Source organism: Chroicocephalus ridibundus, chromosome 4, assembly GCF_963924245.1.
Source record: "Chroicocephalus ridibundus chromosome 4, bChrRid1.1, whole genome shotgun sequence".
Classification (NCBI taxonomy): Eukaryota; Metazoa; Chordata; class Aves; order Charadriiformes; family Laridae; genus Chroicocephalus; species Chroicocephalus ridibundus.
Window position 1 is genome coordinate 37,494,424 of NC_086287.1, and position 25,212 is coordinate 37,519,635.

General features: G+C 46.2%; 1 protein-coding gene across 7 annotated transcripts in view; it reads right to left on the reverse strand.

Annotated features, from left to right (window-relative positions):
• MEIS2 (Meis homeobox 2) overlaps window positions 1–11,361 on the reverse strand; it is a 177,200-nt gene extending 165,839 nt beyond the window's left edge. For 2 of the 7 annotated variants that reach the window (XM_063331317.1, XM_063331311.1), the window contains exons 1-7: window positions 11,061–11,361; window positions 9,651–9,950; window positions 8,377–8,609; window positions 6,599–6,740; window positions 5,962–6,012; window positions 5,127–5,177; window positions 4,074–4,223 (exon numbers count right to left, since the gene is read on the reverse strand). In XM_063331317.1, the coding sequence (XP_063187387.1) occupies window positions 4,074–4,223; window positions 5,127–5,177; window positions 5,962–6,012; window positions 6,599–6,740; window positions 8,377–8,609; window positions 9,651–9,662 (639 nt within the window). In that variant the 5' untranslated portion in view covers window positions 9,663–9,950; window positions 11,061–11,361. Of the gene's footprint in view, window positions 1–4,073; window positions 4,224–5,126; window positions 5,178–5,961; window positions 6,013–6,598; window positions 6,741–8,376; window positions 8,610–9,171; window positions 9,268–9,650; window positions 10,344–11,060 lie in introns of those variants that run through there. The other 5 variants (XM_063331313.1, XM_063331310.1, XM_063331314.1 and 2 more) reach the window with 3 other exon arrangements.
• Between the last annotated feature and the right edge of the window lie 13,851 nt (window positions 11,362–25,212).

Consider the following 25,212-nt stretch of genomic DNA (forward strand, 5'->3'; position numbering starts at 1 on the left):
GAGAAATATAAAATGTCTGAACGTCCAAAAGTACAAAATAAAAGTATCTCCTCATTTGAGAGCTGAAAGGTTTAATATTGAGACTAATATTTCTCTTCTACAGCTAAGGCATCGGATTTCTAATCTGTCAACAGCCCTTTTATAAAAAAGAGATGTATGTATATTTCTATCCATTTTTAATTATATTTTATGAATGATGATCTGTGTATTATTACCTCTCAGCTGCAAATTGACTAGAACATATAAACAAATATCAAAAAGACTGAGGCCCTGATTCTGCTCCCACGAAAGCCAGCGGAAGGAGAGCCATAAATTTCTACGGGAGAATTACTCGGCTTCAAAGTAGGTTTGTGCTAAAGGAAGAATTGTGTGGCACCAGGTGAAGCCAGGTACAAACTAAATCTAATTAAAGTACAAAATGTTATCATATGCTCAAAAAAGTTAAAAAATCTCTGAATTTTGCAAGCATTAGGTTTTTCAGATTTGAATAGCTTGAAAAAAAAAAAAAAAGATTTGTTGGCAATCTGAACAGATATTTTAGGCTGAACACAGAATGCAGGATAGGGCCCAGAATGTTTATATTGAACAATAATAAATTGTCTGTGCTGGGAAACTCAACTTGAACTGCAGCTGGAAAGGTTTCTTTCCTCTTTTCTTTTCTGTTCTCCCCCCGCCTGCCTCCAACTGATCTGGTTCAGCCAGGGCATAGCTGTAATTACCTTCTTCCCATCTACAGCTAATACCTCAGAGCAATAAAAAAATATGAGGGTGTTAAAAATTCAAACACTAATTATGGGCTGTTATATTTACTAAACACAGCAGAGTAATAACAAAAGTTTCAGCTTGTTGTGGCCAGCGCTGCACTATTTGATCTACCAAGTCCCTGGACCCTTTACACTTACTGTATTACATAACAGTTAATAGCGCACTAAAATAAAATTCGATAAACACATTTATTACCAAACACGTATAGCACAACCGCTTACAGCTGTCTCCTTTTCCCAGCACAGGTATATCTCTGAAGAGTTCATTCCTTTGTTGATTTTGGTTTGGGTTTCCAATTAAGTTACATAAATAGTGGAGCAGTAGATTTTGAAAAGGGAAGCATGCGCTGTTTGAGTACCCCGTTTAAAGTCTTATGGTAAATATTGGCTAATCCCACAATTCTTTCTGCTGCTTTCCCTTATGCTTGTTTTCAGGTCTAGCAAAGGAATAAAACTGAGAGCTGCCTTAGTTCCTAGTTCAGCCCTGCCACTGTCACCGCTACCACCCCTCGCGTTCACGTTGAACACACAGAGTGTAACTTTATACCGCTTAATAAGAATAGAGGTGTACGGATTTTTGGGGTGTCAAACAGCTGTCACAAACTGTCACCTCCACAAGGGAAACCTTGGCACACAACAAATTAAACTACACTCCTTTTTGGCTGTCATTATTCACAGCCAATCAGTTGAAATGCTCCTAGTATTTCATGTGCAAATAAAACCATGAGGGGAAGACCCGCGGATCAGAATAGTGGGCCAATACATAAAACAGAGGGAACAACATGCTGTCTCTGTCCTTCTGAAGTGGCTCATCATCACCCCTGCACCAACTTTCACCAAATGAGATCTAGCCCGAGGCTATATATTAAATATGCATATCAAAGCAAATGAAAAAATAAACCTGGAGAGTCAAATTGGACAAATTTGCATGCTTGAACTACTACATTTTCAGGTAGATGCTTGCAAATGATAGCTCATTTTTTGATAGTCTTGCGTGTTTATATTAGACATTTTTTTAAAGCTTTTCCTTCTTTATGAATAAAAGTGGGTTTCTTCCTGCTGGAACCTTGTACAGTGTAAATATAAATGTGTACACACACGGTAGTTTGACTAAGCCATAAAAGAGTGTTAAAGTTTTGTTGGGAAAACAAGCTAATACACAGGGAAAAAAAAAATCCAATAAGGAGACACATTTCCCAAAACGCATGAATAAAATGTAACTATGTGATACAACTCTTCATTTCCCAGTTGGTGTTCTGGTTGCACAAATTATTGCTTCCTTTCAAAACAAATAGCAGGGGGCTAAAGTAAAAATGTTATAGCTCAAATCTCCAGGAAATAAAAGGCTTTAAATTATAATACCCAATGAAGTGGTAAACCCTAACGGGTGCAAGATAAATGGGTTGTCATATTTATTTGAGTTTGTTTTTTGGGCCACAAAAGCAAGAGGAGATTCTTCTTAGGGAAGATAATAGTTATCAAATTATCAAAATGCTAACCCCCTCCACCTCTGTCCTATCATTGTGTGTGAATTTAAATATTATAATGGAGCACTGCAAATTGGCTTGAGCATTCGCCATCTGCCAGAACCCTAAACAGGCTAGTTTATCTAATCTCTTCAATATAAACACAAGCATGCTCCATTTCTACACTTCCACTTGAAACACACTCTTGTAAAGAAACTGAACTGGAGAAACATGTACTTTTTTTTTTTTTTCTGTTGCTCTGAATCATACACAATGACCCCATATCTTTCAGGTTGCCACTCATTTCAATTTCTTTTCTAGTACTCTCCCGGAATACTTATGCACACGAATGTAGGGTTGTAAAATGCCATAAACCAAATATTTTTTAAATAGTGTCATGCCTCATAGAGTTTATTATCTACGTGTGAGATAGCTGATAAGCAGAGAAACTTTCAGGAACGTCTGCATACATTTTTTTTCCTCTCAAAATAATAGATTTAAAATGTAAGACATGGCAAAAACCTTGTCCTGCAATGTTTACCGAATACAAATGAGAAAATGAAAGCTAAGGCTTGGGTCCAAAAATATTTCCCGGGCTCTGGAACTAAGCCGTACCAGAAGGAGGGCATTTAGAAAAATTTATTATTATTTTATCTCCCAATCCAGCGTCAGTCCAGGTCTAATGTAATTATCAAATACACACACAAACAACATGTTTTCAAAGGAAACAAAAGCTCCTCGAAAGCTCATTCTCCCTGGGCTTACAGCTACTCTTCCTAACACACTGGGAAATAAAGGCAGGCGCCTGTGCAGAAAGCATGGTTAACTTCACACCGGGTGTTAAATTAATATTTCAACCGCTAAAATATTAGACTGTATCATTTAGATTATGAGTTCAATTGAATCTAAAACTGTGTAAACCCCTTTTCCCCCCAGGGATGCGTTCCTATAAATAAACTAGAGTTCACACCCACTCTTTTTAACCAGAGCTATTCCTTCCCTTTTCTGCGGTACCAGCTGCAATCTTTCCCTTCACATCCCGAAGTCTCTTCGCGTCTACATCTTTTTGAAGGATCACAAGAGCCGCTCCAAAACCCGGAAAAACAAAGGCACTCTCCTTACCACGCACACCAACGTTCAGTCCTACACACATAACACTAATTCACCAACTCCTAAAGTGTTAAAATCAACCGCTAACCTACGGTTACTCAATCATCGTTCTCTCCAGCTTTCTGTAATACATTGTTAATAATTGCTTCATCAAGGTTACTGTCTTTTATTATGAAGATGCTTCAGGCGTTTGGCAATAAGTCCATATTCTGACAATAAGTTGCTATAAAGCACAAGCATTGGAAACTCTAATGTGCTAACCCTCTTTTTTTTAATGCAATGTAGTATTGCCAATAATTCTCATCACTTGTCATCCCCACGAGAGGGGAGGGGGGAGCAAATCAGCAAACTTTCTCCCTAACTTTCTTGTCTCTGTTTCCTTACATTGCTGCATTGATTACAGAGTTGGCAAAGGAGAAGAGAAAGCACCGATCCCCGCATCAAACCGACAGTTTGCTAGCTCTCCAAGCCGCCCAGACCAGGAAACTTTACAAACCATTGCAAACTCGCTGCTCTACAGATGGAAACAGAAGGAACCTTTCGCATTTCTACAACTTTACAAAGCGAGAGGGAAGAAAGCGTAAAGATGGGACCCGAGCTTGCAAGAGGTTAGAGTACTAATGATAATAGTGCTACTAACAGACAACAGCAGCAAACCAATGAAATCGGGGACAGGTCCTCCTAAGCAGGTTAAAATCTTAAAAAGCGCCACAAAGAAATTGGAAGGACTTACATGATCGGCTAAATTTGTGGAAGATCCTGAGAGTTCTTCGTGGTCTGATTTGGAGCTGCCATCCCTTTCATCAATAACGAGGTCTATTGGCATTTTTCCTTTCAAACAACTAATGTACCGATGGCAGAAGTTATCGCACAATTCATGAACCTGAAAACAGTAACAAGAATAATAGCATCAATAATGGCAAAATATCGGATTGCAACTTTTTTTTTTTTTTATGGTAGCAAGAACAACCCTCTGATCTACTCCACAAGTAACTCTAATTAAGGGGCACAATAGTTGAAGGCAAGGAAACAATAGAGAAATTGTTGCAGCACATATTATTCTCTAGAGACTTGCCGCAGCAACAAGTTAGAGAGAGAGAGAGAGATAGTGGGTTCAGACTGGTGTGCAGAGGAAAATCCGATGTGATGATAACATCAGAACACCGGGAGCTGGACCCAGGCGGTATCTCTGGAGCCATACACAGCCCAGGCAGGTACAACTAGTCACTCGGGACGGGATCGGTTTAAACCGTGGCTAAAAAAAAAGGTCTGTGTGAGCGGCCGCCGTAAAACGGAGCTGCTCGCTGAGGCTGTGGGAAGAGCCGTCCTCGTCCCAGGGCACAGCCCCCTCCCCACGCCGCGCAGGGGCCCCCTGCCTCTTCCAAACATTTAGTGCTTGCTTGGGGTTAATACGCCTGCCAGAGCTGGAGAAAGGCAGGAGTGCTTTCATTTCTCTTTTTTTGTTAAACATATTATTTCCGAGTCAGGGAAAGAGCTTCTACTGCGGGAAGGGGTAAGAAGGATGGAAGGGGGTTTAATAATATATACATTTAATGACTCGGTTGAAATTACACTGAAAAAAAAAAATAATGCCGGGCTGGGCTGGGCATGGCTGTCGGGTGTCACATGCTCTGATGGCACAGGTTACAGTATCACACTGCGTTTCCCCTATCTCCTCTGGCCATGTTTACAAGTCATCCCAAACAGTCAAGGGGAGGGGGAGCGGGGGAAGCAGGGGGGAGAGGGAGGAAACGGCTTGCCCCCCGCCCACCTCCGTGGCTCTTACCTTTTCTAATTCCAAAAGGTGAAACCTTAGTACTTGTATTGCTTGGATCATCTGCAAGAAAGTTTTGAGCAAGGGGTTACGTGGGAGACAGGAGCTCGGGGGCTGCGCAGAGCTGCGAGCCCGAGTGGGCGAGGGGGAGAGGGGGATTGTCAGGGCGCGCAGTCATTATCCAGGATTTCAGCTCATTGGTCACGCTCGAACAATTTTGATCAACTTTAACCTAAGCACTTGATTTTTTTTTATCATATTTATTCCAGGAGCGGCGATTAGTGCTTTATTACCGCGATCTTGGAGAAAACCTCTTCCTCTTTCCCTCGCTCCCTCTCGGCACCCCGGCCCTCATCTCGGAGGGTCCGCAGGGAAGTCACACACACGCTCCCACCCCCCCACCGCCCGCGGGAGAAAGGGGAAAGGGGGGTGGGTGGGGGGGAGGAAAGGATGAATAGTTTGGCATCTTCTTTACAAGCGGATTTAGGCACTTTGAATATTGGAATCGTTCACATTAGCAAAAGAATTACGTTAGAAATCTCCAGCTCTCTCTTCTTAAGCAGTTATTTCCTTCACTTTAGCTTCCCGTGGCTTTCAAACACAGCTTTGCAATGCGCCGGGGCTCGAGAGTTTGCCCTGGCTCACTTTGAAAGTGCCAGCCCTTTGAAGCCTCTTGCCGGTAGCTTTCCAGCCCCCCGGCTCTCCCCCTCCCCTGCCCGCCCCGCCGGGGTGCCCGGGCCGCCCGCCGCCCGCCCCGCACGGCGGAGGGCGCTTGCCGGCAAGCGGGCGGTGAAGGTCGGGAAGGGCGGGAGGGGAGCGGGGCTCAGAGGGGTGAGCAGGCCCTTACCAAATTGTCCAACTCTGGATTTGAAGAAAAAAGTGGTTTTTCGGCGCGGACCTGCGAGAAGAAGGAAAAGCCGGCGTGAATTACAGCTTCTCTCCTCAGCCCTGTAACCGAATCACTCGAAGCGGGGGGGTGGGGTGGGGGGAAAACCCTGTGACAAAACCGGCCGGTACAGGTCACATCAAAATGCGGCTGGGCGCCCCGGACTCACCCGTGATGTGAACAGGAGCCTCCTGGCAGCCCGGTGCCGAGCCGGCCGCCCTTGCCACAGCGGGCCCCCCTCTTTTCTGACCCCCTGCCTTTCCCCCCGCTCCCTCTGCTTCCAAAACTCGGCCACGGTTGCCCTCACTTCCCTTTCATTCATGCGGGAGGGCGAGGGCCGTGAGGCTCAGCCCGGCAGCCTGGAGGGGTTCTCCCGGCGGAGGAGGGCGAGGGCCAGCCGGGCCGCCAGCCCCGCGACCCCGCCGCTGCCTCCCGCCCCCCCCCGGCGGCCGGAGAAGGGGCGCGCGGGGGGGTGGTGGGGGGGTTTGGAGGTGGGGGGGGGGCTGCCCCCTGCCAGCCCCCGGCCGTACGGGCCGAGGAGCTGAGGAGGTGTCGGGATGGCTGGGAAGGGCCGGGGGCGGGGGGAGAGGTGCCGGACCTGTTTGGCGAAGACGGCGATATCCTCGTTGAAGGAGTCGGAGGAGCAGACGTCCCCGCCGGCCACGCCGGGCTCCCGGGGCGTGCAGGTCGCCAGCTCGCACTTCTCAAAGACCAGAGCTAAGAGGGGGAACAACGGGTGCCTACCGGGCAGTGGCACACAAAGACAGGGGAGGGGGTGGGGGAGAGGGGGAAAGAAGAGCTCTAATCAACAAGTATTTTTGTTTTGTTTTGTTTTGTTTTTTTTAACTGCACGGACACACAGGCACGCACACACGGACACAGCCAAGCTCTGCAGCCTCGCAGTATTGCTTCGGGCAGGGCAGGGGAGAACAACGTTTTGAAATAAAAATGCTGGTTTCGGTGGCGGGTTTTGCGGTTTTGGTTTTGGGCTTGTTTTTTGGGGTTTTTTTTCCCCCTTTTGAAATTGCAATGCCCGAGCCGCATCCCCCGTGCAGTCCCCACAGCTAAGGACAAAAGTGACCTCTCCTCCAAACGCACAAGGCACCAAACACGCTCACGCAGGCAGCAGCTCAGCTGGGAATCTTACACTTTTCGCCACGGCTTAAAATAACGCGAAACCTGGAAGATCCCATCCCTACCCTCCAGCTATGACCTAAAATGAGAAGCACGGCCAGGCAAACTGCAAACTACTTAATACGTAATTTTATTTTTCAAGGGGCCTGCTAACAAAAATGTGGTGAAGTTTCCTGGCTTAGGAAGCACACCCAAGTAAAATACCAGCTGTCCAGATAAGTGAGCTGGGGAGGGGGCGGAGGGAAGGAGCACTTCGCGAAATATTTTCCCATAGTTGGTGTAGTCAGAAAAAAAAAATATTTTATCTGCGTGCTAAGTAGTAAGCATGCATTTGTCTCTTTTCCCCTTTGGTGCCTGATCAAGGCCCCACACTCTGTCATAGATGTTACTCTCTCTCCTTTTAGGATCATTTAGCATTTTTTCTAAAAGGCACTGAAGGGAATCGGTGTCATCCCCCCCAAGCAATGCCCTGGCACAGGCTTGATTTTTGCTGGGTACGTGTTTCTTTTTCCTCATGTTCTTTCTCTCTTAAATAGAAAACTCAGCTCATTTACCCCAATGTATTTGTTTCTTCCGTCTCAGGGAAGAGCTGCTTGCGAGAAGCGAATCCCTTTTATTCTTACTACCTTTCGCGACGTGAATAGCTCTTTATTTACAGTGTTGGAAGAGTGTTATTATGACACGAAGGACAACACCAGACAACACTTCTCCAACTAAAATCCAGAGCGATGAGAGTCACCTCTCCTGTCTGAACTCCTAACTGGGGCCTTTCCGAGAAAGACAAAAAATCCACAGGGGAAAAAAAGAAACGTGGAAAAAAGGGGAAAAAAGGGGGGGGGAGAAAAAAAAGAAAGACAAGGCAACAACACCTCCCCCCAGGCCAGCCCCTCTCCCCGAGAGGTCTGTTTTTCCAGGACCCGTTTCCCGTGGGTGCTGGCACCTCAGCGCGGAGTCAGGCTGGGATCGCACTCGCCCCGAAATTGCCATCAGTGGCAGTGCCACCGCGCGGGTCTCCCTGCGGAGCGGGCGGCTGGGGGGCTCCCCGGCCTCCTGCCGCCCTCCCTCCCGCCGGACCCGCCGGGGCTCCCCCGCTCCGCTCCGCTCCGGGGCTCGGATCGCCGCCGCCCGCCGCCGCGGCCCCGCGGGAGTCCCCGCCGACCGCCCCGCTCCTGCCCTCGCCGTTCCGCGGGCACCGGCGCTGCGGAGCCGGGCCATGGCGCCGGGCGGCCCGGCGGCACCTACCCGTATATCGCATCCTTGTCCCGCTTCAGGGCATCGTTGACAGCGGAGCCCATGCTGGCCGGCATGACATTGGGGTGCGGGGCGTGGGCGCCGTAGTGCTGCCCGGCGTGGAGCGGCGGCCCATGGTTGAGGTGGTGCACCGGGGGGATCGGCCGGGGGGCGTGGGGGTCCCCGTACATGGACGCCGGCACCCCTACTCCGTCCATCCCGCCGTAGTGGGGCAGCTCATCGTACTGTCAAAAAACGGGCCGGAAGAGAAGAAAGAAAGAGAAAGAGGGGAAGAGAGAGAGAGAGAGAGAGCGCGAGAGAGGGGAATAAAAAAACAAACAAACAACAACAACAAAAGTCAGAAGAGAGTAAAGCACCCGGACAGACACAAACAGAGCAAAACAAAACAAGAACAGCCACAACAGAGAGAGAAATGTGCAAAATGAAATCAACTGGGATCGGGAGCGGAGGCTGGAGAGGCTGAGGGAGGGAGTGGGGGTGCGGGGAGAGGTAAGGGGGGAAAGTGTGTGTGCCTGCCTGTGTGTGCGGGGGGAGATGGTCCTCTTCAGCACGGGCAGGAGAAACCCTAACAAGGAAACGGGGATGAAAAGGAAGGAAACGGAGGAGAGAAACTAGAGTTACTCTGCATTAGAAAGGAAGGACAAAAAAAATATATGTGTAAATGAATAAACAAGCAGAATCAAAAGCAACTGTAGAAATAAATCAACGCTGGGAAGGAGAGAGGAAAGGTAGGGTGCATCGGGGGAGGGGAGGGGGAGATAAAGGGGGAAATAATCTGAAAGTTACCAGAAACATTATTTAGTAGCAATTCCCCTTGTCCTTGTCAAAGCCAGAGACAAAAAAAAAAAAAAAAAAAAAAAAAAGAAGCAGCTATATGTGTATACATATATATACGTTCGTATATACACAGAGACACATATGTATTTCTTAGTCTTTCCTAGGCAGCGGCAGTAACGGCGGCAGCAGCAGCAGCAGCAGCAGCAGCAAGCTTTCCCCTGTGAAACCCGTGCTACTGAGCAGGCAGAGAGCAGGGAAATCGCGCTGCTGGGGGAAAAGCTAGAGAGGAAAAAAAGCGTGGAACAATTGCAGAGAGAGACACACACAGAGAGACACTCACGCACACACACAAAAAGCTAGTGAATAATTTTTGCTGCTATTTTTTAATAGTGGCCGCCATCATCATCAGCAACAGAGGAGAGCAAATCGGACAGGCCCCTCTTAAGAGAGGATTTATATATAGGTAAGTGTTGGAGATTTAAACCTACCCTTTGCGCCATCAGTCTGCGCTCCAATAAACTCCTGGATGTGTCGTATATTTAATATCCCAGTCCAGCAAAGAAAGTGATTTAGAGTGAAGAAGATTCCTTTTTTTTTTTTTTTGCAACCCACTTATAGACTTCTCCTATCCTCCAATATGGGTAAATAATAATAATAACAACAACAATAACAACAACAATAATATATAAAAAACAGTCAAGAACCACGATGAGTTTCTGTGTTTTCTTCTTTTTTCTCTCTCTTTCTCTCTTTCCTTTTTCTCTCTCTCTTTTTCCTTTTTTCTTTCTCTACGCAAAAAAAAAAAAAAAAAAAAAAAATTGTCAAGCCCCCAAACTGAAGGTTACGATCGGCCCGTCAGCAACCCACATGTAACCAAACTGTCGTGTCTCATGGCTTTTTGCCACTCCAGCTGTCAATCAAAGCCAGGGAATGTCAAGGTAGTGAATGAATGATGGTTGATGATGATGAAGAAGAGAGGAGGAATCTTTTTAACCCCGGTTTCTTCTTCCAGTAACTCCGCGCTCGGGTTTTTGCCTTTTAGGATCGCTATAGGGTTGGTCTTGGTCTTTTTTTTTTTTTTTTTTTTTTAAAAGTACTGTGAAGGGGGGGTGGGGAGAGATGCGAAGAAAAATTGAATAGTTTGCAAAGCCCGGACTTCCCCCCTCTCTCCTTTTTTTTTTTTTTTCCTCTTTTTTTTTTCTCTCTCTCTTTTTTTTTTTTTTTTTTTTTTTTTCCCCCTCCTCTTTCCTCTCCTCTCCTCTCTCCTCCCGGCCGGTATTTTGTCTCCCTCTCCGCCTGGCTCCCTCCGGGATGAGTGAGTGAGTGTCAGCGAGTGCTGGCAGGTTGGCTGCCGGCTGCCTTATAGAAGAGGCTCAGTTTTGCGGCGCTGATCGGCGGGAGAATGAAGTGACGGAACCCGGAAGTAGTGGTGGCCATAGCCAGTCCTGCAGCGCGGCGGCGGCGGCGGCGGGGAGCGGCGGGGCAGCGGCGGGGCGGCGGCGGGGCGGCGGCGGCGGCGGGGAGCGGCGGGGCAGCGGCGGCGGCGGCGGCGGCGGGGCGGCCCGTCCGGCGGAGCGGCGGGGATGCGCAGCGCAGCGCGGCGGCGGGGCGGCCGCGGCGCCGCGCGGGGGGAGCCGCGCAGCAGCCCCTGCCCCGAGCGAAGCAACGCGTGTAGGAAGGAGCGAGCGAGCGTGCGAGAGAGAGGGAGGGAGGGAGCGAGGGAGGGAGGGAGGGAGGAGGAGGGAGGAGGGAGGGGAGGAAGGACAGGGAGAGTGCGTGTGTGCGAGAGGGGGGGAGAGGCAGGGGAAAACTGCAGAGAGCGAGAAGAAAAGTGCGATAGGAGCCCAGCCCCGGGTTTGGCTTGCGCTAGGTTATTTGAGCGGCAAAAAAAAATATACCTTTCCGATCGACCGCGATGTTTGAGCGTTCTGGCGGGCGCGCTGACGAGTTATTTATTTAAGTCGCCGGCCGTCGCCGCTGCCGCGGACGGTGCGCGGGTCCGGGGGCACGGAGAGAGCTACAGCGCGCGAGGGGGCCGCGCAAAGTTGCTCTTCCCCGGGAAGCGAGCCCGCTCCGGCCGAGCGCTCGCCCCTCCGCCAGCGCGGTGCGGGGCACGCGTGGTTTCTCTCCTCTGACCATTCATTGTGCTTTTCTAAAAATTAATTTTCCAGGGCATGAAGAGAACGCCTCGTTCAAACCGTGTTTGGCACCGCTCTTCATTAAGTGATCGCTGCTATCAAGCACGCTGTGGATGTCTTGGGGGGGGTGGGTGGGAGGGGGGGCGAGGCGGAGAGGCGGGAGGGAAGAGGGGGAAATCCCTTTTAGTTTTGCGATTAGGCTGCCAGGCTTTGAAAAGGGCTTAAAAACAAAGTCATGCTCAGCCTTTTGTAGGAGAGATCCAGATGTTACGTAGATTTTTTTGTTGTTGTTGTTGTTCGCATGTTCATTTTGAGCGGATCCGGCGGTGAGCGCTGTATTTACGTGTGTATGTTGCTGGACTTTGCGGTATATCGCCGTTGCGCTTGTGGAATGTATGCTGAAGTATTAGCTCGGTAATGCCTTCTAATGGTAGTGCTAATTACAGTGGGGTTATTTAGCAAATTAAGTGAGATGATGCACCCCCCACCCTTGAGCACCAAATGAACTTTTCCAAGCACACACACACACACACACACACGTTAATTTTGGTGTGTTTCTCTCGCCCAATCACTTTGCTGGAGCTAAACCATGCCTTACCTCAGAACAGTCAATTACCAAAGCTACCCGGGATCATCAATCATGGGGGATGCTTGAAGTTTAGGGGAGGAGCGATGGTCAAACTATCGATTGCTGCAGTTTTGTCCTCCCCAACCCCCCACCCTCGTTCACGGTCCCCTGCACATAAAATCTAAAACAGACTATCCCGTTAATAGTGGGATTTATCAATGATTATGTACCCAGTTGTGAATGTGGCCTTATACATAGAGGGCTTTTAAAAATACACGGCAGAAAAATATGATTTATTCGGATAGGTTTTGTTTGGGTTTGGTTTGCTTTTCGTGATGATGACGAGGGTTTTAAGGTTTTTTTTGTTTTTTTTTTTTTTTTAAACTTTAAGAAAATGACTCAAGAGGTAGTTATAGATATTTGGCCTGATTTTAATAGGCGTAGGGAATGAGCTCCAGAGGTCAATAAACCCCTCCAAAATGATGAATGATTGAGTACCTGTGATGATGATAGTGATTACCGGAGCAATTAAACAGTTTGATTAAATGAGCCATCATAACAATGATGTCTGCGGGAAATCAGCCCTCACATATAAAGAAAGATAGTGTGGAGGGCTGACAAACGCCAGTGGGCATTCCTGCGTGTTCCGATAGCGCCGAGCCCTGCAGAGCAGGGCTGTATTTACAAATATGGGGGGAATACGGAGAAAAGTCCCTCTCCTACTTTTAGCCAGAGTTGCACCCTGCTTAAAACCCGCCAGAAGCCGGAGAGCAGACCCGTGTTTTTTTTCCTAGAGGATCTCCTCCAAGATTAAAGCTAGTCCTAAGAGCAACCGAATTGCTGTGACTGACTTTCACGGGACTGTAAAGAGAGGTGAGTAAAAAAGCCCTTAGTATGTAGATCTCTTTCAAGCAGTGGTTAAGTCGATTCATTTCGCAGGGAAAAAGCCAGTCTTCTTGTGCAGTATTTTATACTCTGTCGTATAAATCGGTAACGTAATTCAAGATATTCATGGTAATGAATGCTTGGCTAATCCTTTGGGTGCGCGGAGACCTACAGAGCAGTAGGTTATGCAAATCCTTTCCTACTTTTACAGCTGTAGTTTTCTAACAGATTTTTTAAAGAGATCTAGTCATCGGTGAATGCTATTTTTTTTTCCTCCCCCCCCCCCCCAGCCCCCCGTCCCAAAGATGCCAGATTTCTAAACTTAAGTGGAATCATTTGGTTGTGATATAGCCCATACAGCCAGCTTAGAGGAAGTGTTTTAAATATTTGTAGCTTCCAAACTTGTTTTTTAACCGAGGCAGTACAAACCCGGAGCCTTGCCTCTTGAGATATACAAGTGTGTCTCATTTCAAATAGTTTCGGTATCACGAAAGAAGAGGTCTTTCCTCATAACGTGGCCGCGCAAAAGTAATCTAGCTCCAGTGTCGGCTCCATGTATTTGTTCAGACCTCAAGCTGTGGGAGAAGTTCATCAGTTTTCTTCTTAAAAAGAAGTTTTTAGATTACTTGGTTCCCGTAGAAGAAAGCGCTTGATTGCTTAGGGTATAATTTTAGACCTGGTTTTATTTTATTTTTTTTTCATAATTCTATTTTTCACAGAAGTTCCTGTAGATCTCGGTTCTCTTGACTAAGAAATTGTTAGAAAGCAATCTAAAATCATAGCTGCAAAAAAAGCAGCCAAAGATTTTTGCAGTGTTCAATGCTGCTCCTTTCACTTGTTCCTTTTTTTTTCTTTCTTTCTTTTATTTTTTTTCCCTCCTAAACTAATTAACCCCCTGCGTTGGTTCGCCCTGCTGTGCATGTATGTAATCTGGGACAGGAACCAACTTTTAAAAATTATTTTAACTTGATGGAAAGTGAAATTTCATATGGTAAAAGAAGGGCTTTCATGTTCCTCTTGTGTCTTTTTTTCCCCGTGAAAAGAGTTGAAGCCTTTTTCCTCTTCACTATCGCAGTGGATTAAAGCACACAGAGAACATGGTTTATAAAGCGCTACAGTTTAGCCATTAAAAAGGAATCTCAATTTAGCGCCCTTAAGTGAAGGTACTCAGCTATTAACAAAGATGCTGTTGGGAAATCGGAGGAAAATGGGATACGTGCGTGCAGGGGGTGGGGGCTTCCACGTTCTTAGGTCATTTTTTATTTACTTCTCCCCCTGCCCAGCCTGGTGAAATATTTCTTCTAAAATACAGAAAATCGGGAAAACTAAATTGGCTAATTTCCATTTCTCGTGCATCACTTTCACAGCGAAGGCTGTTTCCAGGAAAAGTGGGAGAGACGAGTCGGTGGGGTGTGTGCGCGCGCGTTTGGGCTTTTTTCCTTTTCCTTTTTTTTTTCCTTTTTTTTTTTTTTTTTTTTTAGATCGGCTCAAAAAGTCCAAAGAGAAATGAGGTGTCCGGTATGGAAGTGCATCTCAGTCAACAGCCAGCTCCTTTTGCCGAGGCTGGAAATGGTTTTAACAGGCGGTAAAATTTCATCTTGTGGTGTCAAATTGGGGTCAGTTTGGGGTTAGCGCTCTCAGTGTCCGAGCAGGAGCTGTCCAGCTGTGTGGGGATTCATTAAGGGCAAAAGATCCGTTTCAAGAAAAACAATACAAAGACAATCAGAGGGCTAAAGATCCTCTTCAAATCGCATTTTACAAGTGCACCAGAACAAATATGGACGCTGAAACCTATTCCCTTCAAACTCCCAAATCGGCTTCTTAGCCCTTGGAGGGAGTGAGAGAGAAAATCCTCTAAAACTTAAGAAGAGTCTGTTTTCAATCAGCCTTTCCGAAGTGTGGCATCTTAGTCCTTTGCTGGCTTTGAGACGTGCCTCTCTCGCTCGCTCGCTCCCTCTCTCTCTCTCTCTTTTTCCACAGCCTTGCAAAACGCGGATGGCACAACAGGTAATATTTCAGATTTCAAGAATGTATTCCACCGGGGATCTTAAACCAGTGTTTTGTACGCGCGTGTGTGCCTAGCGCAAGATTTCATGCAAATAGAAAGTTGGTGGGGTTTTTGGTTTTGTTTTTTTTTTTTGGGGGGGGGGGGGGGCGGGGGGGAAACAAGGCGCTCTTGCACGAAATCCTATTGGACCCCTTTGGAAATTTTCTGCACTCCTTGTAGGCGATGCTCCGGTCTGATGGGTAATTTAGGATAGATTTACTTTACGGTTCCTAGCATTTGTGGAAAGCACCTATTGCTAATCTGGTTTATTAAATTCGCGTGGTTTAAATCCTCTTAGCGTCCCTACATCTGTTAGAACAATTGACGCCTTGCTACAGGGACAAATAACTTGAACCTTAATCTTGTTTGTAACTTTATTCAGTGTTTGTTTGTTTGTGCTTTGAGTTCAAGTATTTTTGGGTGATGCCATTGTGTTCGGAAACAGATAGGCTACATTTGCAGGCAAAACTTCCCATGGACGGGCTAAGGATATCGCGGGACAGGATGAAAAATTTTGAATATTTGAACTGGCATTTAATCTTGAACTATCATTCTAGGAAATGTGTCATATTTAATGAAGAAACCAATACGCCTGGTAAAATGTGGCCGCGGGATTACATCACCATGACTCCGTGGTAAAAATCCACGGGATTTTTTCTTTTTGTTTTGCTCGCAAGGCGAAGTGTGGGGTGTAAATAGTACCTTTTCCTTTTTACAATCCGGATTATGCTACAGTTCAAACTCCCACCCCCAAAATCGCTCTTTACCACACTTCCCTTTGCCTTTACGGCTGGTTCTTACAACTTGAGTCACTTTTTATTCGTCTCAGCCCACTTTGATTCGCCTCCGACTTCCCGCAGCTGCAGGGACTTTCGAGGTCCCATCTCGGGTGCCCCTGTGAAATCATGCACATTTTAGCTTCTGCAGATCACTGGGTTCATTTAGCTCCTCACCCTGACCCCCCCCCCTCTCCTGCCAATAGTATACTTCACTTTTCAGCAATCTATTATTTTTTCGAAAAATCTTTCCAGCCCAGAAAGTCAATGGTAGCCCATCAGGGTGAACTTTTCTTGACCTCGACTGAGGTATGACTGAGATCTTTGGGAGCTGGATTAGGAGGAGGTTCATTTACTTACCTGTTAACTTCTCTTTTAACTCTCTTTCTTCCACCCCTCCCCCCCCCTTTTTTTTTTTAAGGAAAAAAAAAAAAAAAAAACACACCAAAACCACGAAGCAAGAACGATCCGGGGGCTTTTTCCCTTCCCGAACTCCCTTTATCCCCCCCTCCCCCGGGCTACAGGGCTCTAACCCGCCGCTTGCGGGATGTGCGTGTCCCCCCCCCTCCTTCCCTCCCTCCCCGGGATGCCTCTCCCCCGGTGCGGCGGAGCCATCGGCAGCCCTCTAGCGCTATCTGGCGGGGCTCCAACACGGTCCCGCCGCCCCGCGTCGCTCCGCGCAGATCCACGCAGGGCCCGGCCTGCCGCGGAACGCGGCAGGCCGGGCCCTGCGTGGATCTGCGCGGAGCGACGCGGGGAGCCTCCCGGTGCAGGACGCGGAGCCCCTTCTCCGCACCTCCGCCTCCCGCGGGGGTTTTTGGGCGCTTGGCGTTAGACGGGAGCTGAGCTTTTATTTTTATTTTTATTTTATTTATGTCTCGGGCTGGGAGGTTTGTAAAAGTGAAGCCCATAAACGGCCGGCGTGCCTCTTTCCATCGTAAACCAGAAGGAGAAAAATACCTGTCAGGGGCTTCCCACTAACGCCGCGCTTCCACCAGGGTAGTTAAAAATCTAGTTTGCATTTGTTCGAAGAAGCCCGAAGCGTTAACAAAATCCATCTTTCCAATGTGACACCGTAACAAAAAGGACAGTTAGGGCAAACTAAATCGCTTTAGTGCAATATCAGAGCATCCGAGAAGCCTCTAAACTCTCCTCAGAGCTCTCTGTTCTCGCTCCCTCTAAATATTCACTTTTGTTCTCCAGCTGCCTATAAAACTCCAGAAGAGGAGCGCTCTCATTTTTACACTAGAGTTCTCAGTCCGGAGAGAACAATATCCTCCTACCTCTTTTGAAATGATACGGAGAGTCTCGCAACACACAGGCGATCACTCGAAGCACGAATCTTACACCCCCCCCCTTTTTTTTTTTTGTTTTGCAAGAGCTGCTCGGCCCATTGTTTGAAGTGGGATTCAGCGCGCAGCCCGAAGAGAAAGGAAAAAAAAATAATAATAAAAAAATAATCTTAGGAGCCCGCTTTGGTATTGCATAGAGAAAGAGCTGACAAAATATTATAGCGTGTTTCCTAGAAGTACGTGATGAGAGCCCGCCGTGTGTTCCCGAAAGAGAGGGATTTTCCCCCCTACCCCCTAAAAAGATTGTGATCGCCTTTGTACGTCTTTCTTTTGATCCCACAAAGAGAATGCAATATACATATATGTGTTTGCTCTCCATACAAGAGATGCAAGGGACCGTACAATGGAATATACGGCCGGTTAGTCCTCATAATGCTTAGTTTTGCTGTAATTAATTGAAAACAGTTATTAGGTCGTCATTGGCAATAGCGTAAATAATTGCAGCAGATTTTTACTTAAAATTGACCGGTCACAGAGTGATAGATCGATTCGAGGTATAAAAATGATGTATCAAAACATCAATGTCGATTATTTGAAATATTGTAGTCGAATCTTTTTATTGCTTCATCGGTTAAGTGTCTGAAAGTGCTGTGTTCCAACATATATTTATGTTGTCAATACTGTCAAAACTGTCAGTTTTATTACAGTGGATTTGTAATACATTTCGGATTTGCTCATTTACATAAAATGTCCACCCCAGATACCCCCTCCTTTTCCCCATCTCTGGAAATCTATGTCAGTTTAATGAAAGGATTCAGGACTCATAGCTGAAGAGAAAAAAAAAAAAAAAGTGGAGATATTGCTCCATTAAGTCCAATTTAAACATCCCTTTGGAAAGCTTGGGCTATTTCTAACTTGCCATAAGAGGGAATTCCCCCCCCCCCTTATTTCCCCAGTAGAATTTAAATACTTTTCTACCCTCGCACCTAGATTAAACCCTTCAGGAGAACTGAGAAACTGTACAGGGAGGCAGAGACGAGTCAAAGCACACCTGTGAATGCCGAAACCCTCCCAAAGAGAGCAACAGCCCCCCGAACCGCGCACACACGCGCGGGGGGTTGGATCCTGCTAGAAAGAAGGAGACAAAAGAAGCAATAAATATGTGTGTGATCCTTTCTTAACGGTTTGGAGCCCAAAGGAAAAACGCAAATTGGAAGCGGTATTGGGCATTTGCTGCCCCCCTCGTCCCCATTTTATCAGGCTCTGACCCGGTCTGATTATTCTCTTTAAGCGTAAGCGCTGATTTTTTTTTTTTTTTATTAGCATGGTCTCAGACACCTCTCTAATTTTCTCCGAGTCCCCAGCTGAGGGATGGAAAAACTCAGGAATAAATAAATCCATTCACACACTAAACTCTCTTCGATCGAGCAAACAGTGAAATTAGCCAAGTAACTTTATTCCCCACCCCTTTCGGAAGGATGAGGTTGTTTTAAAGGCGTTGGTAAGATGGACCTGAAGTGTGTGTGTGTGGTTTTTCTTTCTTTTTTTTTTTTTTTTTTTTTTTTTTTTTCCTAGGGATATGTATGTTTAAAGAGATGCTGAAGAGATATGTGAGTTCACGGGGAAGAAGGCAAGGTTGGTTTGGGGAACGGCAGCGCGCCTGGCAGGTATTTTAATGACCGTCCCTTCCTTTGAACACTTCCAATTTCTCTGCTTCTTTTCATCCGGAATATCTTCCCCAGACCAAGTATGATTTCTGCTGTAATTCTTGTGTGTGTTTGTGATCCCTTCTGAGGTAAATTGAGAAGTAAGCTGCGCAAAAGGAGGAAATCGCCCCTGGGGTGCTTTGTTTACTTTGGTTTGTAAAATCCTGCTAGGAGATGGTTTCCTCAGTGTGTGGCAAGTGTTTCTTCAAGAAATTCATCAGCCCTTCTACAATTACTTCGAGCTCCGAGGGAAGAGAGCTGCCATCACTTTCTCACATCCCAAGGTGTTGCATGGAGGAGAGAAGAAAAGGCTGGCGCATTTAATTATAATGGGGGGGTGGGGTGGGGGGAACGGGGGCTGCAGAAAGCCGTCCCAAGCCTGTACCTGGAAAAGAAAAACCTGCAAGGGTATATTCGGGAGACGTGTGCCATTTAGAGATGGGGAAAAGTACCCCATCTTGTGCAGTAATTAGTCTGAACAATAAACATAATTGGAATAAAATCAGTTGGAAATTCCTGCGTTTTTAATTACGTTTCATTTTGTGGTAAGCCGTAAAATTATGAATGCCTCTCAATTAAACACTATCCACTTGTAAAGCATTTAACAACAATTATTCCTTAATCAGTTGGAATGTTAGCCACAAATGATGCTGTTAAACATCAAAGGGACGCCTTAGACGTTACCTTTTAGTCATAAGTAAGAGGATTAATTTCTATAATTAGAGGGGATAAATATGTGCATAAATACATCTAATTTTTTTACACGTTCTCGTCCTATCTGGGAGAGGCGCCGGTCTTTGACATTGCCTGCACTCCTAGCTCTCCCCCGGCTCAGAGGAGGCGACCCCGGGCGCAGCGAGGTGCGACCCCCCCCTCCCCCGCCTCGGGAGGCCCGATCCTGCGCGCCGCTCCGCGCCGCTCCTCCGCGGGCTCCGGCACCCCCCTCCCGCCACCGCGCCGGGGTCTCGGGATGGGGCCCGCCACGGGCACGGGGCTCCGGGGCAATCTGCAGCCCTCCTTCGCTTTTATTTACGTGTTTTTTGTTTTTGTTATTGGTTTTGTTTTTTTTTTACAGCACCTGGGGTCTACCTGGCGTTTCAGTTCCCTCGGGGATAATTTGCTGCCCCCAAACGCAGCTCGAGATTTGAGTTGAATACCGCAAATAAAATTAGCATGACCTTGATTACACCCTGTATGAATATCTCATTTACCTAATGACTTTATGTCACGTACGCAGAGGGTCAATTTCCTTTTAACCTTTCCCATTGCTGCAGTAAGCATTCTTTTATAATCAATGGCTGTTTGAATAATCAATTCACATTTTATGATCCCTGACAAACTCAATATATGTGTGCCTTGTTTCAGCAAAGCAGCCGGCCCTTCCCCGCGCTTTTTTTTTCACGTCCGAAGAGTTTGCGGCGGGGTTTCCCGGCTCCCCGGGGAGCCGCCCCGGGCCGCGCAAACCCGCCGCTGCCGGGCTGGCCGGGAAGGCTGAGCGGACGCTGCGCTCCGCCGCCGCGCAGAGCCCCGCCGCCGGGCAGCCCTGCCTCCGCGGGAGGATGCGCCCCGGCGGAAAAGCGCAGGGCTCGGGGGGTCACGGCGGCGGCCGGCAGCCCCTTGCACCTCTCTAGCGCTGGACGTGCACTCTCACGTGTTTTTCCAACCCCTCAACCCCAAAATACGCGCTTTTTCCGCTTTCTCCCCTCGTCCCACTCGGTGTCCTTCCTAGGAATGTGCGCAGCAAAACTCCGTGGCCCGGGATCGTCCCCCCTTTTTGCCTTGGCCGGGACGGTCAGCCGCGGGGGCACGAAGTTCTCCCGGCTCTGAAGCCGAAGGCGGGCGACTGCCGGCCCGCCCGACCTCCTGAAGGACTTCTGAGGGAAGCGCGGTGTCCTGGGCCACGTCGGCACAGGGGAAACCTTGAGTCAATCCTTGACTCGGATTAACCGTCCCGCTGAGGTTCCCGAGTCCCTCACTGCCACCAGCCCCCTTTATCGCCTCTCCCAGTTGTCTCCAGGCTTGGGGCCGGGATGCTTGTCCCAGGAGCCTAGCCCTCAGCCACAACCCGAGTGCCGAAGAGCAGGCGGGAGGGGAGGGGGGTTAGGGCAGGCTGAACTTTGCAAGTGTTTTTTCTATAAGTAGCTCACAATTGCTGTGATCTATGGTGTGAGGCAGGAACCGAGACTTATTGCAACCCCGTTCCCTCTATTGGATAATTAATGCTGATTCATAGTGGTTTCTACCTACGAATGTGTGTTTCGTTTTTCTCTGCAGGGTCCATGGTTCTTTGGTATGTTGTTATTCCCTGAAAGGTAATTGCACTTGATATTCTCTCGGGGAAGGCTCATTAGCCAAGGGCAGGGTGGCGTTGCCAATCTCAGACTCTTTCAACAATTCAATGCAAACATTTGCCCCAGAGGTTTAGTACAGCACTCCCAGCTCACGAAACAGCCCTTGGATACAGCATTTCCCCTAAGAAGCCTTGGTTCTAAAAAGAAGCACACACATATATATTCTCTACCCAGGCAGGAAACATTTTAGTTTAGGGGTTTTTAGCTTAACTCCTCACTGTAAGCGGTCGCAGCTACGCAAGAGGATTAGGCATGTTGCCTTGGACTGCAGGACTTCTCCCGCCCTATTATCAGAAGACGCTCAGGACACAAACATGGACGAAATAGCAGAAAAGACACATCTCCCACTCCTCTGTATGCACTCCTTTACACTCTCTTAAGATTTACAAAATGCATGTCGAAAACACTTTTCCACTGCCCACCATTACAGACCTACACTTGACTCCTTTCTCACACATGCCTGCTGTCATCTCTTTGGCTCCTTTCATCTCTCCTGCTAAATTAATTACTTCACTAATGCAAGGCAATGAAACTCAGGTACAAGGTAAGTTAGGGAACACACATTACTTATTACATACTATTTTATGAAGGCGAGCCCTCTACGATTGTTCTCATTTTATTTTTTCCCCTCTGTTGTTCGTCATTTTGAAAATCTTATTCTTCCAATTGAATCTTGGCAGGTTGAGCAGGATGACTCGCAGTAACATTGCAGGGAATTCTCCAGCTCTCACAGGAGAAAATGGCCCCCACAGGACTGATGAAGAGGAAGCAGAGGGACAACATCTAGGCTTAACAAGTTCTCAGACATCACAAGGTTTTCCATGTTAGAATAAAAGAATCTAGGTATCCGCATTCATGGACAGTTCGATGGTATATTCTCCCTGGTAGTGGTGTTAAAGAGCAGAGACTGCTCCTAGTTCCAAACAACGAACCTTATGGCTAAAGTGTACCTTTAACCAACTTACTGTGTTTACATACCTCCATTCACTGCGTTTTTCCCATCACAGTTAGCCAATAAACTCAAAGAGCAAAACTCGCCTGTGCAGTATCATCACTGACTTTAATGTTAGTACATTAGGGAGAAAATTGTCCCGCAATTGTCACTACGCCACAAAAGTAGGTCTGAAAGACCAGACACCGAGATGTTGCTGGTTTTAATCCTCACTCATCAGAAGGGCCTTGCCTATTAGGGGGACCAAAAGTTCAAAACACACCAAAAGTTGGCAAAAGACTTCAGCGCTGCGAATCTCTGTCAAGAACGTTTTCCATGCTGACAGCCTTCAATACCTTCAAGCCCAAACCTGTGTCCCAAAGTCCTGTTGACTGAAGGAGAACATGAATGAAGGACACAGGGCAGGATTCTGCAAGGTGGTTTTGCAGGATGCTAAGTCTGCCTGTGTGAGGTACTCAGCTTTCCGGGTCCTACTGATAGTGAATGTGGACGGTCACCACCCTCGTAGTAAGGCCTCAGCACAAGAAAATATCAGTTCTTCAATTCATACTTTGGTGATTCACAGCCATGGGTTTTGTTTGGCACTTTAAGTATCTCTTGTGTCATGGTGGTACATTCTGCTTCTTCAAAAGTGTTTTTCAAAATGAGGAGGCTTTTCAGTGATGAAACATGATCAAGTTAATGTACTAATAGATTTCATTTTTAAAGTACATGCTAAATTTAAAACTTGTCTTTTAAGCATTTATAAACCATCACTAACAGTTCTATTGATCAACAACATAAATAGCTCTAGAAGAAGCTTTTCTTTGATGTAGATAAACATAAACAGCATTGAAAAAACAGCACACAAGTGATTGTCCTGTAGTCTTACCTTGAGGCTATATTATGATCACAATAAGACATATCTAGGCATGTGTCATACTGGATAATACTATTTCTTGGGCGTTTGAGGGCACACGACTTTACCTTGGACTTCACCACAGCTGAGACATGCCATTTGAAAGCACGGTCCTGGCATCACTGACAAAAAGCCCTGCTAAGCTACATAGAGTTATTAACCTATATATGAGATATTTTTAAAAATATCCCTTTACATTAAATTCTCAGATCATCTTATTTCTATTATTCATGTGCAAAGCTAAAAATAAACATTTGAAATAGTTTTCTCTTTTATGGAAGAGCTGGTAAAACTACTCATTTGAAATGAACTCTTGGATGAACGCGGCCACGTTTTCTGGGCTCAGATCTCTTATTCCCAGCTGGGAACCCCACATCAGATCAGGGCAGTACAATCAATCCTCAGAGGGACAGTGCTCTTTACTTCAAAATATTCACCATGAGTAGCTTAGGCAAACAGTTTCCAGCCTAAGAGTCATTCACAATATGTTCATTTGGGCTTTTCATTTCATTACTCTTGATGTGTCACTGGTCACCTATCATCACACTTGCTCTATTTCCCAATAGGTTGGTTGAAATTATTTAAACAGGAGACTAAATGAATAGTAAAAGTGCCCAAGCAATATTCCTGTCTGTGTCTGCATGCCTGCCTTTGGTACAGGTATTCATCCAAAGCTTGATACTGCCCCCGTTCCATTTGATAAGAGCAGGATTTGATTCATGAAGGAAATGTATTCACCTAATACTCGTTCAAAGAAAAATCCCGCTTGCTTTAATGTTCACGTACATGATCGCAAACATGATCAAAACAAGAGCCATCTGAACCCCCTAGAGCTGCTTTGTAAATAGGGTTGCAGTATGAACCCAGGAACATAACCAGTTTTGTCACTGTAGGTTAATTTCAGCTTTCAAACATTACGGAAAATCATCAATTGCCTTTCTTCCCCCGGCCCTGGTTTAACTTCAGATCACTTCCCTTGGCAAGCGGCTTTTGATACTCGAGTAAGATGATATTGTTTGATCCAAAAGTAAATTTCTTTTTGCTGTTTCCAGATTTCACTCATTGAAGAAGGTCCTGTCTGCAGCCAATATGTTCATGGTAACTGTTTGTTCCCGAAATAACCATCTAGCAAGATTCTTAGTATTTGAGAGGGGCATTGCTTTCATTAAATAATCCTCCATACATGGGAGAAACGATGCAGAGATCTCAGTCCTGCTTTCCTTGGGCACTTAGCTGTTCAACAGACTTTTTAAGGTTAACAAGCATACAAAGAACGGGATTTTGGACCCGCTGTGCTACAGTTATTACATTTCTAGATGGATTTTTTCTTGTTTCCTGGGAAAGGGTATATTGTTATATCAGTATTCTTAGATTGGGGAATTATTCTATCAGATTTACCACAGCCACAAACAGAAGTCAAATGAAGTATTTTTTTTTTCCTTTGATAACAAAGTGTTACCAGTAAACACTTATAAGTTAGAGGAATAAATTCTTAATTTTTACTCAAATCTGAAGATCTGAACTCTCCTAAAGCTTCGAACATTAGGATGCAAGGGTTTAGTCTTGATATTTCTTTCTGAATAAAATGCTGAATAAAACCCTTGCTGTTCCAATGAAACACGCTAAACAATGTTGATGTGAACTCAGGGGTAGAGCGAAAACAGTCAGGAAGAGTTCATGGACCTCATTCTCTTCTCTTCACTTGAGCAGGAGAAACTCCAGCGAACGTAATGGAGTCACAGTGATATAAAACTGTAGTAGGTTGAGGACTGCACAACTTGTGTTTAACTAGACGCTATTACTTTAAAAACAGAGTTTACTTGACTAAACAATCTGCAAATAAACACAAAACAAAGGGCAAATGAGACATATTACAAGTAAGCATGCATGCAAAAAAGGTAAGTGCAAATTAGATTTGAATATTCATGAGTCACAAATCATTGACAGTTTGAAATAATGCAAAACAGCTTTATAAATGGGGTTAAGGCAAGGGACACCAAAGAAAGGCATTGCTAAATCAATAGCAATTTGATTGTGCATATACTTGTAAATTGTGGTTACAGTTTTTGTGACACGGGAGAAAAATACCGCACGTGTAGGAGAGAAGGGACACATAAATATTCTTTTTGAATGTGTTATATTTTTGCAATTCAGCATGTACTTGGAGACCTGCCATGTATAAAGTGACCAGATATCATTTTTTAATTTTTTCCCCCAAGAGAATTATAGTTTCCTTTGAGCATCCAATCTCCTGTGTTGTGTTGCTTAGTATGACAAAAAATTCAGTTGTCAACAATACCTGAACAGCAATACTGTAAAATAGAATAATTACTTACTTCACTTGACTTCAGTAGAAGGATCACCTGCTAATCAAAGTACTGTCATAAAATCACAGCCAGTGGAGGTTATCTACTTGTTTTAGAGAATTTAGTTCTCC